We start from the raw sequence: 20,801 nt of genomic DNA, 5'->3' as shown, positions 1-20,801 counted from the left end.
CTCAAATTGTTATGCTTATAAATAGTAAATGCATATTCTGTATTTAATTTTAAAATAATAAGAATACGTATTTAAAATAAACGTAAAATAAACGCTTTTTAATTGTGATGGCGGGCTTTTGGACCCCACAAATAAATATGCCATGATCCCTTTCCCTGTTTTACAGAACACATATATTGTTCACCAATGTAGCCGATGCATTTTGAAATCGCTGCGTGCATTAAGCGGGTAATTATAGAAGCACTCATGGATGTTGATGATGCCCACACACACACCACAGACCCCCCTTTGACCACCCAGAGTCTCGCGAGAGCGACTGAGCGAGATCTCGCAGGCCTGTTGTGTATGACTAGAGCGAGAGAGAGAGACGCTTCGTGGGGGTTTTCGCTTGATGTCACCGCGTTTACACCACCGTTTCTCATGCTTCTGCGGCGTCTTCCAGTCCTCTCTTTCCACAAACACCCGTTTAACGACCGCTCGCGGTAACTTACACTGGCGGGGTTTTGAGGGCGATGCGGCGGCGCTCGTGCAGATGCGCGTACAGCTGAGGAGAAAGATGGACCGTCCCACCGTCGATGAAAACGGCCCTCTACGGCTCTGAGTCGCTGTCTCAACGCATTCGCGGTTCAGTTCCCGCGGTCGAGAGCTTCTTCGCGATGGATATGTGCACGCCGAGCGGCAGCAGGCCCTCCGGAGGAGAAACAAACCGCGAGGATCTGTAGCCTGCTAAGTCAGCTAGTAACAGAAGAGCCCCGCAGTCAGTCACTACATGAGGAGGATGAGGATGAGCATCATCCCTGAGCTCTTGTCAGGAGGAAGATCAGGCACACAACCTGATCTTTAAGTGGTTAGTCTTGTTCTCGAAGGCTGCTGGACTCGTAGCCGTATCATATCGCGCTGTATCATGCAGTCAGACTCGAGCAGGGACCGTCCTGTTTACTGACTGCTGCTGATAGCTCCAGAGAGACTAGGTCGCTTCTTCACTCCTATATCAGAGTCCAGGGCACCTGAGATGGATAAACTCACCATTATTTCAGGATGTCTCTTTCTGGCTGCGGATATATTTGCCATAGCGAGCATCGTCAACCCAGACTGGATCAACACTGGCGAGTCAGCAGGTGAGATACGAGATGACTCTCTATCATAGTGTCTTCAGATCATCTGAGAACAGCGAAGCGAAGCTGTGTGCATCTCTAAACAGGCTTTCATGGCCACAGACCCGCTTTTTATCATTTTGACAAAAACAAAAAAAAAAGTTTTCTACTGAGGTTACATGAGATTTTAAAGCTGCACTTTATAATAAATTAATTTCTCATTTAGAAAGATGATTATATAATGCTAAACAGATCGTTAGTTCACGTGCATTCAGATATCAGAGGAACCGTTGAGTCTCACACTGTAAAAAGTGATTTTTTGAACTTGTAAATAAAGATAGCATCAGTTAAGTAAATTTTACAAACAAATACTATTTTGTCTTTTTACTTCCAAATATAACGTTTAATTCAATAAGCTACTAGAGGTTTCGTTTTGTTATTTATTTACTTAAATACATAAGTAAATTCAAATGGAACTGCCTAAGTAGAAATTAAAGTTAAAAAACTCAAATATATTTTACTTAGAACCGTTTGTTATGTTTACAAGGATTCTTTAAGTAAATATCAAAGTTATGATCCCATATTTCCCATCATGCAGTGGGGCATAAATAATTAAAAATGTATACTGTTTTATGGTTGCTTTTGTTGTTAGTTGTTTAGTTTAGTTGTTAGTTGTTGTTTGTTTTTGTAACATACTGTTTTGTGACACCTGGAGTTCATTTTCTACTCAAAATGACCCCATTCATACTCAAACACATATTCACTGATTGTTACCGTCATTTGTGTGTGTTGTACCAAGTTTTGAGGTCTCTGTGTTCATTTGACTATTCATTTTATTGAGTAGGCATATTATCTTAAAATGATAACAGCCTGTCTACATGCTTATTTGCATGTTTGCAAGTGAATCACATGCTGTAGTAGAATGGTGGTTTTCAAGTGTTGCCTTGTTAAAGTAAATTGTATAAACTTGCAGATTTTATTTAATTTCATTCATTTTTGAGTTTTACTGAAAAATATATGAGTGCAAAAGAAGGAAAAATTTGTACACTTTTTTACAGTGATAAGCATTACATGATGTTAAAATTTACAAACAAAGAGTCAACAAAATTAACTGGGAATTTCCAATAAATTTAACTTAAATATGTCTAATTAAAACCTACTAATAATTATGTTTAGGCTTTTACTTGGCAAATGTTTGTAAATTTACTAGCCTTTTCTGAGTGAAAAAAATTAGCAAAGTTTTTTCAAGTAAATCCTACTCCACATTTTTTACAGTGCAGATTATATATATATATATATATATATAATTTATTATAATATGTAATACAGAACTGTAGTTATTTTTTTAGCTCACAAATAGTTAATGTAATTAAATATGAAATATTTAAATCTCTTTTAAATGTAAAGTGTGAAGTTATGTGTATTTTGTCATAATTTAAACTCAACTCTTAAACATTGTTAGTCATTTAAAATTAATAATGTGATTTAAATTCAATGTAAAATCATATTAAAACTCATCCAGGGGTCAGGAGTGACTGAAAACGTCATTCTGACTGCAGTCTTTTGTAATGTTTAACTACGTAACTCTGTCATCTGAGCACTGACATCACTATGTCCAGCTTCAGACCTTTAAACCAATGGAGCTCAAGACATGCTTCGGTGGAATCGTTTTTAGCAATTCCTGCATCTCTAGTTGTTCAGCTGCTCTGTTTTGGTTATGTAGCAGTTTCACGTGGCTCTGGCAGCCGCGAGGACACCTACACCGTTATTAAACATTGAAACCCATGACTGTCTTCAGATGTCCATGTGCAGGCGGGCTGTTGATAAACAGCTGCTCTTTGTTCAGCATGCATGACTGCTTCGTAAGTGGGTCAGCAAGGGTTCAAGCACAATCCTCTCAATTCAGCAAGAATCGCTGGCCTTGTGGTGTTTTCTAACATGTCAAATGCTCCGGCGGTGAATCAGGTGCTAAAACAAGCAGCCATATGAACATATTCCTTTGTGTCTTTCCTCAGCCATCCAGCGCAAGGAGTTTAAGCACATGCTTCATATCGAATTCATTTAGGCCACTTGTCTGAGACTTTCTTATTGTCTGGAATAGACATTGTTGTTCCATGGTGTGTGTTTATATGTGTGTGTGTGTGTGTGTGTGTGTGTGTGTGTGTGTGTGTATATATATTAATTATTGGGTGCATTTTGTAATGTTTTGTATGATTAACTCTGAAACATAATGCCCTTGTCAAAGAATGACTTGATAAAAACAATACCGTAAAGCCCTCATAGATGCATTGTTTGTCTGTTTGTTTGCTTGCCAAATGAAGAATTTAGAGTTCATTGTTGCATGCAGTTCAGTAAAGTGAATGGGCTCCTTTGTGAGCCATTGTCAGATTGTTTCCTTCCTGTGAATTGTAAAATCATTGAAGTGTTTGTAGAGACCCTGCCCTCTCTTTGATGAGGTCTGTGACCAGAATGAGGCAGAATGATTGGCTGATGAGACATTGTTTAGGCTCTTTCAGAGAAATCGTGTCTTTGGTCTACTTTTGACTAAATGGTTGCATTGAAGTCATAATTTGTTTATTTTTGCCTGTGTGGATGGGTACACAAAGACATTTTCACACAGTTCGAGAAAGGTTGTTGTCTTTTTTGTTTGTCTATAATTATGCTTATAGTTTTTGAATCAAATAAAACCCTTCAATTATTCAACTTTGGCCCTTAATTTGTCCCACAGCAGTTGTGCTACAGATATAGTTCACATAATACAGTTAAAATGTTCTGGAAATATACCCTCAGGCCATCAAAGATGTAGACGAGTTTGTTTCTTCAAGGGAACAGATTTGGTAAAGTTCAGCATTACATCACTTGCTCACCGATGGATCCTCTGCAGTGAATGGGTGCCGTCAGAATGAGAGTCCAAACAGCTGATAAAAACATCACAATAATCCACGAGAAATCCATGTGACTCTAGTCCATCAATTAACATCTTGTGAAGTGAAAAAGTTATGTGTTTGTAAGAGACAAATCCATCTTAAAACTGTTGCTTCTGGCTAAAATATGAGTCTTCTATTCATAATATTGCTTGAGGTTTTCTCATGTGAATCAGGAGAGATATATAAACAAGTTGATATGCGAAAACAGTCCAAAACAGTAATGAACAAATATGTTCAGTTGGCGGATTTTGAAATGAGACAAGATGGACTTTTTCACTGGATGGAGCGTTATTATGGACTTGTATTTCAGCCAGAAGCAACATTTTTAAGTTAAAAACATTGTAATGGTGGATTTGTTTTTTATAAACATGAAGTTTTTCACTGTTTAAGACATTAACTGATGTACTGGAGTGGTGTGGATTACTTGTGGTGTTTTTTTCAGCTGGTTGGACTCTCATTCTGACGGCACCCATTCATTGCAGAGGATCCACTGGTGAGCAAGTGATGAATGCTACGTTTCTCCCGATCTGTTCTAATGAACAAATCTTCTACTCATTGGATGGCCTAAAAATGAGTACATTTTCTTAAGATTTTCATGTTTGTAAACTATTCCTTTAATGATCCCTCAAATCTTGTTGCTCAAAAGTATGAACTTGCAGCAAATTTCGTCTGGTGGACAATATAAAGATTGGTAGAAATCCCTTACTTGCTTTGAAGGAGGGACACAAGCATATATAGAGAGACTAAAATGTCAGACATTTATCAAGAATGCTTATTTGACATGGCATTGAAAGCAACTGCATAAAAACTTGGTAAAACTCTCAGAACACCATAGTAACAGCATAGCAACACCTTGACATCGTGAAAGCAGGATTTCCACAGACAAGCACCACTTGCATATTAGTAAGAAATGTAAAATCTTCTTTAAAAAAAAAAAAAAAAAAGAATATTTTTAGCATCTGGAGCCTTTTTAATGAGTCAACCTGCAGAGACTTAGAAAATGCTTGCCTTTTAAATTCCCCTGGATTTCACAACATCAGCAGGGTGAAGAACAGCAGTAGAGTAATTTAGATGTCCAAAAGGAGATATATATGTGTGTGTGTGTGTGTGTGTGGCACGTATACCTATAAGTCTTTGCTGGTATATGGATGAGATTATCAGCATTGGCTAGTAATTAGCCCTGACATTTACTAAATGAAATACTAGACAAAAAAGGTAGTGACATTTTATTCTTTCATGTCACTTAAAATTATGGTCTAACATGCCTTCTCACCTTGTCAGGCCTGTCAGTAAAGGCAATTAAACCTCATTTCCCCGTTGCTCTCATCTCAGACTCATTATGCTGTTTGACAGGAATGTGGCCATCCAGACACACTGTCCCCTCAAACCCTAGCTGAAAAAAAGGAAATCTTTTTGATTGGCATTTACTGCTCCGATTCACATCTGTGGTGCCAATGAGACAGCTGTAAGGATGGGATGTTTGCATTTATTCACTGTTTCAAAAGAAAGCTACAGTTCACAGGCAGGAGTCATGGCAAAGACAGGAAATTATGCAGCGGAGACCTTCAAACTCAACCCAATACTGAGAACCCAAGAGCTTGCAGGGACAAAACACGAGTTGGTGGTCGTGACATTTACAAAATGAAAAAAGCCCTCCGAGCCTTTTATTCCCAGAGAAACATTCAGAGTGAGAGGAATGATTAATTCGGCTCACTGTCTCTGTGTGACAGCATACAGTACTCATTTCACTCTCCAGGCAGGGAGCTGATTGTTTGGAGCTTGTTTTAGAGGTGTCGACGGCATTTTTAACAGAACTGTTTCTGTTTGCAGAAAAATAAGTGCCCGAATAGAAATGCCACTTCCTCCCACTGTTTCTGAAGCACTAGCTCATGCAGAATTCTGACTCAAGAACAAAATATGAAGGTGTATTTTAAACTGTTTTTTTTAATGTTTTTGAGTGTTAATTCTGAAGTTTTTTTGTGTGGGGTTTTTTCCATCTAAACTTCTAACTTTTCAAAAATGCTTTAGAAACTGATTCGAGCTGAGTAGCAAAACAAACTTGTAGCCAATCAGCAGTAAGGGGCGTGTCTACTCATGATGTAGGGGAGAGAGCATTCAGGGCATAGGACGGACATTAGCTAGCCGAGCGACAGAAAGATAGAGATGGCAGATAAAAAAACAAAAGAAGAAAACGTCTGCGGAACAAAAGAAGGCTTAAGGCAAGAAGTAGAACTCAAGGAGCGGAAGGCCTGTGATCGGACGCCGAGGTTGCATTGTTTCTTCTCGATAGGTGAGTAACACTGTGTCTGCGCCACAACAGCTAAAGTCTGTAGTACACTGGACGTGACAAAGCGACCGTTGAAAATTATTTGAAATTTGTGTCAATACATCATAAATAGAATGCAGCAGCAGTTTTCTGTCTGGGATTTGTCATGTTGTGCCATGCCGCATCCAGTGTAGACCATAGATATGTATATGTAGATATGTAGAGTGCGTGGCTTATTATTATTGGTTATATGGTGTTTTGTCGTATTGCGTAAATTGCGTCCTGTGTACACACAGTGTAACATTGGTTTTGCTTTGTTTGACAGAACTAATCATTGCCTAGGTTGCATACGTATGTGTGGGGCAGAGGTATCAAAATGGGGGCGAGACCCTCTTGGGGTAGTGGCGCATTTGTTTTGTTGATTTCAAATGTCAACATTGGCTACCAGAAATCGCTTGGGTCTTTTGACATGCGTTTTCACAAATGCTTGACATGAACCTGTTCCTCCTGCTATTTATGCAAAAGCGTCACATAAAGTGCACTTTAAAGAAGGACCAAAGTACTTAATTTAAAGGTAGGGTAGACTATTTTGGAAAGGCTAGCAATAGCAAGCTAGCATTGAAAGCATAAGATCCCCCCCTCCCTGCAAATCACTCTCCAAAGCCATGCCTCCTCCAAAACACACAGCACAGAGCAGAGTCTAACAGCAAAACAATGAGAGATGACGTTGGTGTAGGACTCAATGCAACGCTGTCAGATTATGTCTCATTCCCTGCTGAGAAAATATTGCAGTACAAAGTGCATAATGCAAATACATACGTTGACCATCAGTTAGGACAGCCTATCGTTGCCCTCGGACTGAGGGATATAATTGGACGAACAGTTTATGGTCCTATGCCTTCCACAGAGGTTTTAATTAGACCACTTAACTTAGTAGTTGCTATCAGGATGTGAAGAGACTTTCAACCAGCATAACAAAAATGTTTTGAACCAAATGACCTACCCTGCATTTACTGATTAAAAGAATAAATTAGATGAAAACCTGTATTTAGACTTAGGAATTATAATTCAGCGCATTGGATATCACGAAAACAGCACAGTTTAAGGATGCATTTCTGTGCAGTATGGACAAATACATGTTTGACATGCATTTTTTTGCTGAAGCATCATCTGTGTTAAGATGAAAACACATCTTGAGCCTCTTGTGTTGCATCTTCACTCAACAGAAACTCTACATGCATGCACTGCATTGATGTGTTCTACTGAATTGACAATGTAAATTCTGTTAAAAACTGTTCTGTCATCTAAGCCCAAACCTCTCTCGCTTTCTCATATTCTTATTGTCGAGCCCTGCTTTTATTGGGAAGCTGAGAACATAATCAAATTAGACCAAATATTTAATAAACAAGCATGCGAAAGGGGCAGTCCATTAGTAGGTTTTTGTGAATGCCTGGCGTTCCGGTTCTGCGAAAACCTGTGTAGCTTTCTTAAGGCTCGGATTCCATGTGGGCCTGTTTTTTTTTATTGTCCCATTCATTGTAATTCATAAAGCTACATACTGAGGAGCTCTTAGGAAGAGGTTTTTATGAAAAGGACTGACGTGCTCTCAGCAATGCTTATCCGAATACATGAAAGGAATAATAAGCGAATGAAAGAGACAGACCTCTTGAAAAGTGATGAGGCCGGTCTGTTTACGCCACTGACTCATGGCTGCTTGAGAAAATAAAGCCCATCTCGCTGACTATGCAGTGAGCATTTCTAGGGTCTTGCTGCTCTAAGATTGACTATTTATTTCCTTATTTAATGTCCCGGCTTTATAGTTTATAACTAGTGGTTCTTTTTTTTGTTAATACAGTTTTATATTAAATGTAACTTAAAGCTACTGAGATGTATACCTATATTATAAAATAACACGCACACACATTTAATTAAAAAAAAAAAAACCTGGAAAAAAGTTTTGCATTATCTTTGAATAATATTCATTAATACTTAACCAATAACTGTGGTACTGTATGAACCGCATGTCGATCAGCAGTACTGAATAGAGTAAATACTTGGTTCTATTGGTGATGCATAAAGTCTAATTTTGTCACATTTTTACAATTTCAGGATCCACTTGGTACCGAAGTATTGGTACTCTGGACATTACTGCATGATATACGGGGGTTGGACAAAATAATGTGAACACCCATAATTAAAAGTGATTAATAACATGACTATTGCCAGTGTTTCCCACGTGTTGCCATTATTTCGTCCAACAGGCATCAAGACAGTTTGTCCATATTGTCTTTTTTGGTAGTGTGTAGTTTGCCATCAATTCTTAAGCCCATTCGTATTTTTTCAAATTTGGTTTTGGTAAAATTGCGTAATGCTTCCAGCAGTGAATACATTTTCCTTGTGTTTACTGAGGGTTCATCATCTGTATGCATCTGAGAGAATTCAGTGCGTTAAAAAAGAACAAGCCTGTAGCGCCGCATACGGCCTCCGCTTTCCACCCACTTGGGTTCAGAGGCTGTTTGACTCATCTCCATAGCACTCCATATCTCCAGAGCTGCTCAGCCTGCACTAATGAGAGTGCAGCAGTGCTCAGGAAGCAGATGCATTTGCTTCAAATGTGAACAGGAGAGTGGTCCAGAGTGTCTGAATGTCAAGCCGATGTTGAAATGTAGTCTCCCAAAGGTTACCAATGTTTACCGCTTTATCTCTCAGTGAAATGCAAACAGTGCCCACTTATTGTGAGAGAAACCCCTCACTCATAGATTATTCACCAGTGGCATGAGTATTTTTCAATTAAAGGTAGGGTAGATGATTTTGGAAATGCTAGCATTAAAAGCATAAGATTCCACCCTCCCTGCAAATCACTCTCCTCCAGAACATATGAATGCACACTGGCAGAGCAGAGGCTAACCAGCAACATAGGTGGAGGACTGAATGCAACGCTGTCATATTACCTCATGTCTCATTCATTGCTGAGAAAACATTACAGTACCAAGCGCATAATATTACAATAATAATGCCTTTAATTCAGTCTGCAGTAGCCTAATGAATGTGCGTATTGTAAGGTTCATGCAATTGACCCAATGGAGGTATCCAGTGGTGGCGCAAGACTTCGTGCATGTATAGTCTTTTCAGTGCGCAAAGTTATTTAAAGTTAAATTCTAATATGACTCCATTTTTATTATGACCTCAAATTTAGGTTAGAATGCCAATTATTTATGACCATTCATAGGATAATTTATCTAAACATCTGATTATTCTATATTTAACTCTTTAATTTTGTTGAATCTTATTAATCTTATAACACTTTGAGTCTGGTACCGGCTAGTATATGGATCTCATTCTCACAAACTCATCAGTCTTGGTCATTAGACAGAGGCAACTGACTAATATTCTAGATGGCCCGTGCCATCAATACATTTGTTTCCTTTGCTTTTTCTAATACACTGCAGTACTTAATGCTGCCTTCAAGTGCATCTCGAACTTCCAAGTTGGCATTCGTTATTATGTCATGTAATGCATTCAACTTAAAAAAGGAAGTAGCCTAAACAAAGCAAAAGATTAATACTGTGAACAATAAACCCAAATTACTACATCTGAATTCAAAATGATGTAATTGTTATACATGGCATTACAACATTTGTATTTGTTTTTGAATGTTGAGGTTTTACACGACAGACATGCTTTCTGCTTACTCATCTCTATATGGAATATTGATACATTGTTCATATTGATGTATCGAGCAGGTGTAGTTTTTGTGTACAAACGAGTTATGTGAGCTATGACGAATTTCACTACAGATTAAAATGAATGATGCTGACTAGTCAACTAGTCTAAAAGTAAGAAACCCCCAGAAGACCGTCAAAAATGTGTATCCATTTGAAATACTTAAACTATGAATCAAACTGAGAACAAATAATTCAGATAACTCAATTGATCTTATGTTCCACCATACGGTTAAAATTTGCAACAAAGATGGCAACAAAAGCAGCAGATGGAATGAATGAGAATGCAGATTCACTCTTTGAACTGGTAAATGCACTAGCACTTTTTACTCGTCTTGCAAGCTGGCATTTCTCTAAACCAGAAGCTAATGACACTAAGGCCCTGTCCACTCAAATGCGGTTATTTTTAAAACCACAGCTTTTTCTACGCGGTTTGGCCATTCGTCCACATGCAAATGCAGCACCAGGTCACTGAAACCGAACATTTTTGAAAACACCTGCCAGGGTGAAGATTTTCAGGTTGAGATTTTATCGCCACCTGTTGGTTTGGCATGATCTTGACCGGTTCTGATATCCAAAGTAATGTATTATATTTAAAGCGTTACATTAAAATGATTTCGACTAGGATCCCAGTGTCGACTTGCAGCTGCATTTCCATTTAGTTGACAAATCTCGCACATCACTAGTACCAACTAGCATTTTGAAAATGCAAATATTTCCACAAATCCGAAATTTGGTGTCATCTGCTTTATGAACGATTTACATGAAGCCCATTATGGGTATTATAGATCAGTGTTTCTGCCATCTTTCAAATCAACATGCCCCTTTATGTCGTCACAACTCTGTAACTTGTGTATCTTATACTTGTGAATTATGTTTTTCCACTTCTTAATACAACTTTGCTTGGTTATTCATGATCTCATAATTACTTACTCTTAAAGGACTCATAATGCACATGTTTTTAGCAAAAAGTGCATTTGACCACTTGTGCAGTCGTCAGAGCATTGAATCAAAGAGTGACTAGCTGTGAGCATAATGACAGCTTTGACGTTTCTGATATTAAGCCATAAAGAAAGGATGTTTCCGTAGTAAGTTGTTTATTTTAAGGAAAAAGCAGAAAAAATGGTGGACATTGGCACAACCTGAAAATTCCGTTTTACGTGTGTTTACTTAAAAATATTCCCAAACACATTTACTAAATTTGATTTCAGATAGGTTTGTTGAGGACATATGTTCTTTGATAATCACAAACAAATGTTTGAGTCAGTGACTGACATGTTCTGCTGAATAGTATATTTCTAGTTTCCAGTTTTCCTTCTTGGGAATTTGGCAGTGCTCCAGTGCTCTGACTGGCTTCACGTTTATTTATCCAGATGTGTTGTTCTAAATGATGCTGTTTTGTCTGTGTGCATGTGTTTTTGGGAAAGGACTCAGCGAGTTTGTGCCCTATGAATGCCTAAATTGCAGTTGTCAGTGTTGTCTTTCTTGTTAGTGTACCATAGCGTGCCAGCTGGTTGTAATGATGGAATTAGACATTGAAGTTGTGAATCAGCAGGGGATTGGTGGGTGATGAGGGAAATGTTTACCGGATGCAGACACTAGTCTTTATCAAGCCCTTTAAAGGCTTTCTTCCCACCAAGACAAAATGCTTCTTTCCCATCATCAAACTCTGGCTTAAACTCGAAGTTCTGTTTTACATTTGCAACCCTGCAACGGCTCATGATGATAAAGCCGAGCATAAATCAACTTTTTTGCTTTATAAAATGTGAAAATCCTCTAGAGCTTGTAATGCAGATGAACTTGTTTTGCCTGAAGCAAAATGAATACATCTGTTTATTGAACTAATTGAATTCATAGTGCTGTACTGTGCACGCTAAACAATGTAAACCAAGTGGGTTTTCTCAACTGGGGAAAAAAGGAAGTAAATAAAAGACCAAATTAGATGGCTATAATTAGTTTATTTTCAGAACACACAAAGATATTTAGAGAATATTTAATCAAATCTGAGAGATTTCTTTCAATCCATTAAAAATCAATCAACCCAAAACTATTATTTCTACTTGTGTCATTGCTTAATTAGTTTATACCATGGTGTCCGAGGTGGTATTGAGAATCATGACAATGACATTGGTATCAATTCCTGAAATTTTGGTACGGTATTCTTTTGTCAGTGTAGCTAAATCTGTCTAACTGGGAAAGGTGCAGAGTTATCATTCTGACTGTATGTGGAGTAAAGGACAGGATTTCCTTAGTTCTTCCATATCCAGGATGTTTTTTTGGTGGATTCTCCACAATCCCCTGCCTGTTTTCCAGGGCGTAAATGTGAATTCTTCCTCTAAGTGAACCCTGGTTCAGTGATGCATTTGAAGTTCCCTTACAGCTTCTCTAGACCTGCTCTTGGTATTCATAGACTGTGTGGCACCAGTCTGAGTATCAGTGCCAGCAGGCGCATTCATCACTACAGAGCTCTGGATGCTGTTGTGCTTGACAGATATCAAAATCATGCAAATGTTATACTTCACTCCAGAGGAGAGCTCAGCAGCATGTGACTACTACCAGATGTAAGCTCAAACAGTGACGAGTCAGTTTAACTGATTAAGTGCCTCCCTTGTTTTACTGCTCCATGTGTGTAGTATGTACTCAGAAGGACATACAAGCACATCACATGAAATGAATCTTCAGGAAGTTGGACTTTCCCAGCCACAAAAAAATGCATTAATAAATGCATTAATGTTGGCAAAAACTAGAATAAAATGGAATGAATGTTATCAGTGTGTATATTAGTGGGTTACATATTTGTGCAAAACTTTTGCAATATTTTTTAAATGTCGATAAAAAAAACAATGTTTCCATTTCCATTTACAGATGTTATGTCACTAAAACCTTGTGCCTTTGTGTGTTGTTGATTGTGGATAGGATTTGTAGATGAAGCCCTGCTTGTTGCACTGTGCAATATTTTTTAAATCCTTGTTTGTTTGAGTGTGAGCGATATTTTTTGAGTGTGGACAATGTTTACATTAACAGATGCTTTGTAACTGCGATAAGTCATGATGACTGATGTTGGTAGGTTTATGTATATCGCAGCCACCCCATTAACCATTATTTTTAATTGAAGGAGACGTAGACGTGTATCTTTAGCAAAGCAGTGCAAAGAGCCACTTCTGGGGCACTTTTGAAATATGCCGCAGCGTGTTAACACAAGCATTGACTCCTGTGATGGCGATCAGCTCAGGTGGCCATGTGGAAAGCTGTAATGCGCTGAAGATGTGTGCAATGTAAACAAGGGGTTATTCAAGCATTAATGGCAAGGAAAGCCCTTTATACTTGAGGTGTTTCTTGGAGGTTATAGTATAATAAAGAATGATCATGTGACTTTTACGTACACCGGGTGACTTGTAAATGCGAAAAACTTTCTATTGCAGTTTTGCAAAATATTCAAATTTCAAATTTTTCAAATTGCCTGAAAAACCACCTCATGTGGGCGGAAATTTTTTTTGGATATATGAAAGATTTTGCAAAATGACATGTTTCCATTGGGCATATTTTTAATTCGCAATTTCAATTTGCGCAAATTGAAGGTTAATGGAAGCACAGCTAGTGATGGTGTTAATTTTGTAGTTTCAATCAAGTTAGGTATTTAACAGTGAAGTCTTGTTGAAAATAATTACTGGCTTATCAGTATTCCCAATAAACGTTGTTTTTGTGTAATAAGGTGTTTTTTGTATTGCGGTGATATGTTATCTGAAGTCAGTTCTTTCCTGAGGCCGTGGGATGATGAAACCTTGTGCTCCGTCTCTCGGCTGTCTTGGCGCCCGGTTGAGTTTGTATGATGCACTTCTGATCAAGTGACTCAAATGATACTGACACTGTGAGGAGTGCATATGTTAGTTAGTGTACAGCTCTCCCACACTTCCAGGTGGTGCAAAACTCTTTTAAATGCATACAGTAACACAGTAGATATTACGTTAGTTTATTATTACATCAAGTAGTGCAAGCCTGAAATCTGCGAATGAGCAAGTAAAACTTACCTGATCCATCAAACTCATGCTTGTCATTCACGTGATTTTTTTTTTTTTAAACTTGTCTTTAACAGCCCTAAACATAGACTGTGACTTAAATGATATACGCCTGAATTTACACTGTTAAAGCATGAATAACATACCATATGTGTTAAGACTGGCTCACACACTAATATCTTGTGCCTTTGTGTTGTTGATTGTGGATGGAGTTGTAGATGAAGCCCTGCTTGTTGTGCTGTGACGAGATGCTTTATACAGTGTCTTGCAAAAGTATTCATACTCCTTCATTTATTTCATGTTTTGTTGTTGCAGCCTTATGTTAAACTGCTTTAAATTACTTTTTTCCACATCAATCTACACTCCATACACCATATTGATAAAGCAAAAACAGAACTGTCACAACTTTGTACATTTTATTAAAAAAAAAGAAAAAAAGAAAACTGAAATGAGTACATTGCAAAAGTATTCAAACCCTTAGCTCATTACTTAGCCTAAGAACCTTAACAGCTTCAAGTCTTTTTGAGTATGATGCGACAAGCTTTGCACATCAGCATTTGGCAATTATCTGTCATTCTCCTCCTCTCAAGCTCTGTCTGGTTGGGTTGGGACAGACGCACATTTTCAGGTTTCTCCAGAAATGTTTGATTGGGTTGAAGGCCAGGCTGTGGCTGGGCCACTCAAGGACATTCACATAGTTGTCTATAAGCTGCTCTTGCTGTGTGCTTAGGGTCATTGTCCTGTTGGAAGGTGAATCTTCTGCCCAGTCTGAGGTTCTGAATGCTCTGGACTAGGTTTTCATTAAGGCAATCTCAGTATTTTAGTGCGTTGTGCTTTTCTTCTACTCTGACGAGTCCCTCAGCACCTGCCGCTGAAAAACAGCCCCACAGCATGAGGCTGCACAGCACACTTTACTTTTGTGATGTTACTCTGCAGGTGATGAGCAGTGCCTGGTTTCCTTCAAACATGATGCTTGGACTTGAGGTTCATCAAAACAGAGAATCATGTTTCTCACAGTCTAAGGGTCCTTTAGGTGCTTTTTTGCAAATTCCAGCTCTAGAAAGAGATCTCGTTGTTTCAAACGTCTTCCATTATTGATAATAAAGGCTACACGATTCTGTGAACCTTCAATGAAGCAGATTTTTTTCTGAACTCTTCCCCAGATGTGTGGCTTGATGCAAACCTGTTTCTGAGCTCTACAGACAGTTCTTCTGACCTCAGGGCTTGGTTTTTGCTCTGATATGCATTTTCAGCTATTAGACCTTTTATTAAGATGTGTGTCCGATTCCAAATCATGCCCATTCGATTGGATTTGCCACAGGTTAACTTCCCTTGAAGTTCTATTTAAACTGACCAGTAGTTTAACATCTAACAGAGCAATATAGAATGCTCCTAAGCTAAAAAAAAAAAAAAAAAAAAAAAATTTCTAAAGTGTTTACTGCCACAGAAGATTTGTGCTCTTGTAAAATAAGGGTTTGAATACTTGTGCAATGGAATCATATATTTAAAAAAAAAAAAAAAAAGTTAAGTTTTTTCCTTAAAGCATTTTTTTGTGCAATGGAATCATTTAAGTTTTTATTTTTTTATTTGTGCAATGGAATCATTTAAGTTTTTATTTTTTTATTGTATTGTACATGCATTTAATGCATGCATTCACTAATATATCTTATTTATATACTGTAAGTGATTGTACAGTACAGCAGTACCAGAGACATTTTTTTCTGTTTGATGCCATCTTAGAAATATAAAATATGCTGCTTAAGTATGCCTGTCTTGTGTAAAAAGGTAGGTCCTTACTTACCAGCTTGTAGTATTATAAATTTTGATTATTATGTTTGAGTGTGTTTTTTTTGTGTGTAGGTGTTTACTTACCAGCTTGTTACAGACCATCGACAGCCTTAACCCTCGCTCGATCGTTACTGCTCCACCAATGGCATTTGCATTAATTGCATGCATTCACACATTCACTAATATATTTAAGTGATTGTACAGTAGCAGTACCAAAGTTGACAGTCTATAAAGCTTACATTTTTTTCTGTTTCATGCACTGTTTGTGTGTAAAAAAGGTCACTTACATCAACACCCTGCTATTATGGAAGAGTTGACAGGTTTCTTCTTACTCCCCTCATCACAACACTACAAACACCAATGGAAGCATTTTTCTTTTTCTTATTCGTCTTCATATTTTGGAAAGTCATTTGATTTTGAAGCAAATGGGAATGCAAAAATCATATTTGCTGTTGTCTCCCATTCAACAAGTTTAACCCATCGATGACACCTTCCACTTCTGAGAACCCCAGAATTGTGTAAAAAGAGTCCACTGAATGTTCAGCCTGTGATGGCAGATGCCAACAGGGATAACCTACTGATCCAACAAAACCCATCCACCATTGTTTTTGGGACTTCGCCTTTAGCAGGTTACTCACTGGTAGAACAATCTTTGGCAGTGAATTGTCACTTCTAATTATTGAAAATATCAGAATTGACTATATCTAGATACACAAATTGAATTACGTGCATAAATATTGAATGACTTGGCACAAGCTAATTGGTTCATGCTGCATATGCAGCCAATGAGCTTACTGCCTTGCATTTAAATGGCTGGCTAACATTCACTAGAGATTACTGCAGCATGCTTTTCAGAGTTTCTCTGAAAAACCTCCACCTTCCCCAGCTACACTTGAGATCTGCTACGGGTTATTTTATATGCTATTTGTGCAGCAGCAGTATGTCTTAAATACTCATCGTATCGCTGTATTCATTGGCAGTAGCGATTTCCTGTACTAGCTTGCAGCAGCAGCAATAATCTACAACTACAGCAATAACCAACAGCAACAGCAATATGGCAGCATAGCAGATCTATTCCGCCAAGACCAAATACATTAATATTGTCATATCCATCACCATGCTAAAATCTTCCCAGAGTTGTCATGATTAAAATACAGGTTGGAATGAACAAAAATATGACATAAAAATGAACCACAAATATGACACACAAATTGAGTTGCATAATCGTTATTTTAAGTGCAACTTCTAGTACTAACACATTAAACCTTGTGTATGGTGTTAACTGGATTGTGTGACTGAGCCCCACTGGTTAATGTTCAGTCTCTTACAGTTTAATCTCTAGTTAATCTGTTTGGGTGGCCGTGTGTGACTGTAAAACTGCTATAAAGATTTATCTGGCTGTGAGGACTGAACTCGAGTGGAAAGTAAGGCACTGTAGTTAACCGGCACTTAAACTACCGTGGTACCAAAATTCCTATGGTGCAGTGGTATGATATTATTTTGTTCATATCAGTACTTGGCCCAGACAACAATGTGCATTCAGCATTGTAAATGTCATACTTGAAAATGCTTTTTACTTACCTGATCGTACAGCGGCGCATACACAGCCTCAGGGACTCTGCGTCTGGCAGGTGCAGAGTGTTTTCCTTCAGAAAACAAGCTTTGAACTTTATACTCCATGGCTGTGTTGTTTTTGTTTGTCTCTGGTGTGCCATGTTATAGTTTAGTCCATAACTAAACACCCAGAAATTCATTCCTGATAAAGAGCAGATCGTGCAAAGCACCCTTCAGGTTTTGTGGGTTGAATGTGACTCACACGTCATTGATATTGTTGTATGTGATTCCAGGAGCTCTTACTGTGGGGCTGGTGCGTCAATGTCAGACCATTCACGGACGAGATCGAACCTGCATCCCCCCACGACTCCCTCCAGAGTGGGTCACCACGCTCTTCTTTATCATCATGGGCATCATCTCCCTCACGGTCACCTGCGGCCTGCTGGTGGCCTCGCACTGGCGTCGAGAAGCCACAAAATACGCAAGATGGATCGCCTTCACGGGAAGTGAGTGATGCATCTTGTGTTTGAATCACCCCTGCTGTTTTTCCCTCTTGCCTTTTTTGACCCGCCCACCAGAGATGTAAAGTGTGAAGTTTCAGCACACCAGTGATGTCCCTCAGAATTTCTAGAATTTAACTAACACCTCCCCTTGCTACCTGTAGGGGTACAGAAACTACACACTTCACCTTTAAGGCTTATACATGGAGCATAAAGAAGAAAGCCTGTGTATATGTCACACATAGTTAGGGTTGGGTAAGGTTTGGTTTTTTTTTGTTTGTTTGTTTGTTTGTTTTTAACGATACTGGTGCCAAACTATACTTTTAAAATGTTACTGGTGCTTTAACCTATACTTAAAAAAAAAATAAAAAATAACAAAATTACCCAAAATAGGATGGATTATCTGAAATCAATTTTTGAGCAAGTACTTAACCACCCAGTGGTTAGATCTCACCTTAGCCCGAGTTCTTACTTTAGCCTGATTCACAATGCTAAGTTTATAATTAGGACTGGGACAATAAGTCGATGCATCGCAAATCGAGAAATGATTCTGCATCGATTCTGAGATTTTCCGAAGGCATTGTGATTCTCTCTTGAATCGATTCTGAGCTTAGTTTTTAACAGCAGATGGCGCTGTGTGCTTTAGAAATTGCCATATTCTGCTTGTGTCCAGTTCCTTACACATGCACCACTTGAACCTAAAATAATCATTCATAAATTTCGAAAAGGTTAAAGAAAATTACAAGATTGTTCACAGTGGGCAGTGTTAACATTAATCTCGCATCATAAAAGCCGATGTGCAAGTACATATTTAAACACTTACATTACTCAGCCGGACGCACAAGCGCTCTTCTTCATGAGCATTTGAGTGTGTGGTTAAAAACTAGCCTAGAGCGCCATATGCTGTTAAAAATTAAGCTCAGAATCATTTGAGAGAGAATCAAGATGCATTCCGAATATCTCAGAATCGATCCACGAATCGCAATGCATCGATTTATTGTCCCAGCCCTGTTTATAATAATGTTTTCTAATTTGAGTGGTACTGGTAGGAATTAGCAGAAAATACGAGCATGCCGCTGTTATTTGACTGATGTCGTGGAGTAAAAACATGTTATAACCAGCGGTCGGGAACAGTTGTCTAGTTGCATAAAATATTTATTATAGAGTTTTTTCTTTAAGACTGGCTACATGAAGATTTGTCCAACTTGAATCCTGAAAATAAGACTGATTAGCACATGGCAATCTGCTAGTTGTTTAGCTCAGAAATAGACTTAATGTAGAGGTTAAGTTTATATAACTGGCCTGTGGGCAGATTTTTCTGAAAAGGACGACACCACAATAGTAGACCAACATGAAATGAAAATATTTCAAACAATGGCACAGGAGTGTCTACAAATGGTTCTACAGGAAACAACTAAAAATGTGCTTTAACAGATTATTTCACAGACATAACTTTCTCAGCTGGAGCTACACAAGCGCTTGACAAAACATTGGTTTTATCCCATCAAATGAGGTCTGGGTTCCCAGCTGTGAGGAATATGTAACACCGACCAATTTAAAGTCCTGCGCACAAGCAGTCGGTGAAATAGATGATCAGTGTGGTTTGGGCTTGAATGGCGCTGCTGAGGTGTTGTGTGTCTGTCCAGCATGTGTGTAGCATCTGTTGTGTTCGCTCACTAGAGATGCTGTTAACTTACTTTTCTATTCCTCGAGCTAGTTTACACATCCTTTGTGTATTCTATAAAGAAACACTTCAGTTTAAACTTTCTCTCAGGATACAAGAGGGTAAATGAGAAAGCAGCAATAGGTAACTATGCTGCAGATTCATCACCTTAATGTAATGTCACCTCTACCTTCAAATGAAGTGTCTGGTGTTACTGAGATGTTCAGAGTTGTTTTAAAGACATTGCACGAGAGCGTTGTTGGCGGTACCGGCAGGTAGGATTTTCTTAACAAATTTAAGCACCTTGCGATGTGGTTGAGTGGTCAGCAGTCTAGTTACCTGTTGTTCAGTTGATCTCACCTCCATTCTCTGTGATAATCTAGATATGTCTCAAGTTGCTCCTTCATTAAAGTCCATAAAATTTTGATCACCATATAATCGCCTGCAAAATTAACCCTTAAAGACCTAGAACATTTTTGGGGCACCTGTCACGCTTGTACGTTTCTTTGTTTTTTCAGACCTATTCTAGCAGTCAGCATCAAATGCCATATACCATTATAAACAGAAGAACTTGAAGTTTCAGTCTAGCTAATGTAAAGTCCTGGTTTTCCTTTTGTTTTCTCTAAGAATGATTGAATTGCCAGAATTCTAAGAATAATGCAAGCAACAATTGGGTGTTTTTTTTAACTGTGTACTCAAACAAAATTTTTTTTTTTTTTTTTTTTTTTTTGTAAGTTTATTTGGAAGTGTAAAACACCCAAATACATATTGAGTCTACGTATAACATTCTCCAAGCAAGCTATAGCCATTTAAAAAAATATTATTTTTCGCTATATTAATAGCTATTTTGCTATTCAGTGAAAAACAGATCTATTTGATTTACTGACAATATAGATGTGTCCAAAAACGTTTAGGGAGTAAAATAAATGGAAACAGTGTTATATGATAACAAAACACGGAAGTAAAAATAAGAAGTACATTTTAAATCTGAGTATGAAAAACAAAGTAGCTAGCTAATTGAAAACAATTGCGCATTCAGCAACAAATATGCAAACAGTGCAAATGATTCACAGACTACACACAAAAATGAGAGTGAAAGCAACAGAACAAATAGTGCAAATCAATGCTGATCAAAATGTGATGACGTCGTCCCGTTCACCACGGAGCCTTTGAATGTCCAAGTTAGATAAACGTGTTTCCTCTGAGAACCATTCAGATTGGATTAGCGGTTCACAAGTTATTAAACATTCAAGAACGATAGTTATTTTTAT

The 20,801-nt window shown here is 38.1% G+C and overlaps 2 protein-coding genes across 2 annotated transcripts in view; one reads left to right on the top strand and one right to left on the bottom strand.

Moving 5' to 3' along the window:
• The window catches only part of LOC109094670 (NACHT, LRR and PYD domains-containing protein 3-like), a 392,152-nt gene that overhangs the window by 203,622 nt on the left and 167,729 nt on the right, over positions 1 to 20,801 (bottom strand). The gene's annotated exons all lie outside the window — the stretch shown is intronic.
• LOC109051834 (uncharacterized protein C16orf52 homolog B-like) overlaps positions 329 to 20,801 on the top strand; it is a 27,816-nt gene continuing 7,343 nt past the window's right edge. Inside the window, exons 1-2 of the mRNA XM_042721343.1 lie at positions 329 to 1,118; positions 17,661 to 17,873. Of these exons, the coding sequence (XP_042577277.1) occupies positions 1,013 to 1,118; positions 17,661 to 17,873 (319 nt within the window). The 5' untranslated portion in view covers positions 329 to 1,012. The remainder of the gene's footprint in view (positions 1,119 to 17,660; positions 17,874 to 20,801) is intronic.

Source organism: Cyprinus carpio, chromosome B3 (assembly GCF_018340385.1).
Source record: "Cyprinus carpio isolate SPL01 chromosome B3, ASM1834038v1, whole genome shotgun sequence".
Classification (NCBI taxonomy): Eukaryota; Metazoa; Chordata; class Actinopteri; order Cypriniformes; family Cyprinidae; genus Cyprinus; species Cyprinus carpio.
The sequence above is the reverse complement of the archived record's forward strand: the minus strand, read 5'-3'. Positions and strand labels throughout refer to the sequence as shown.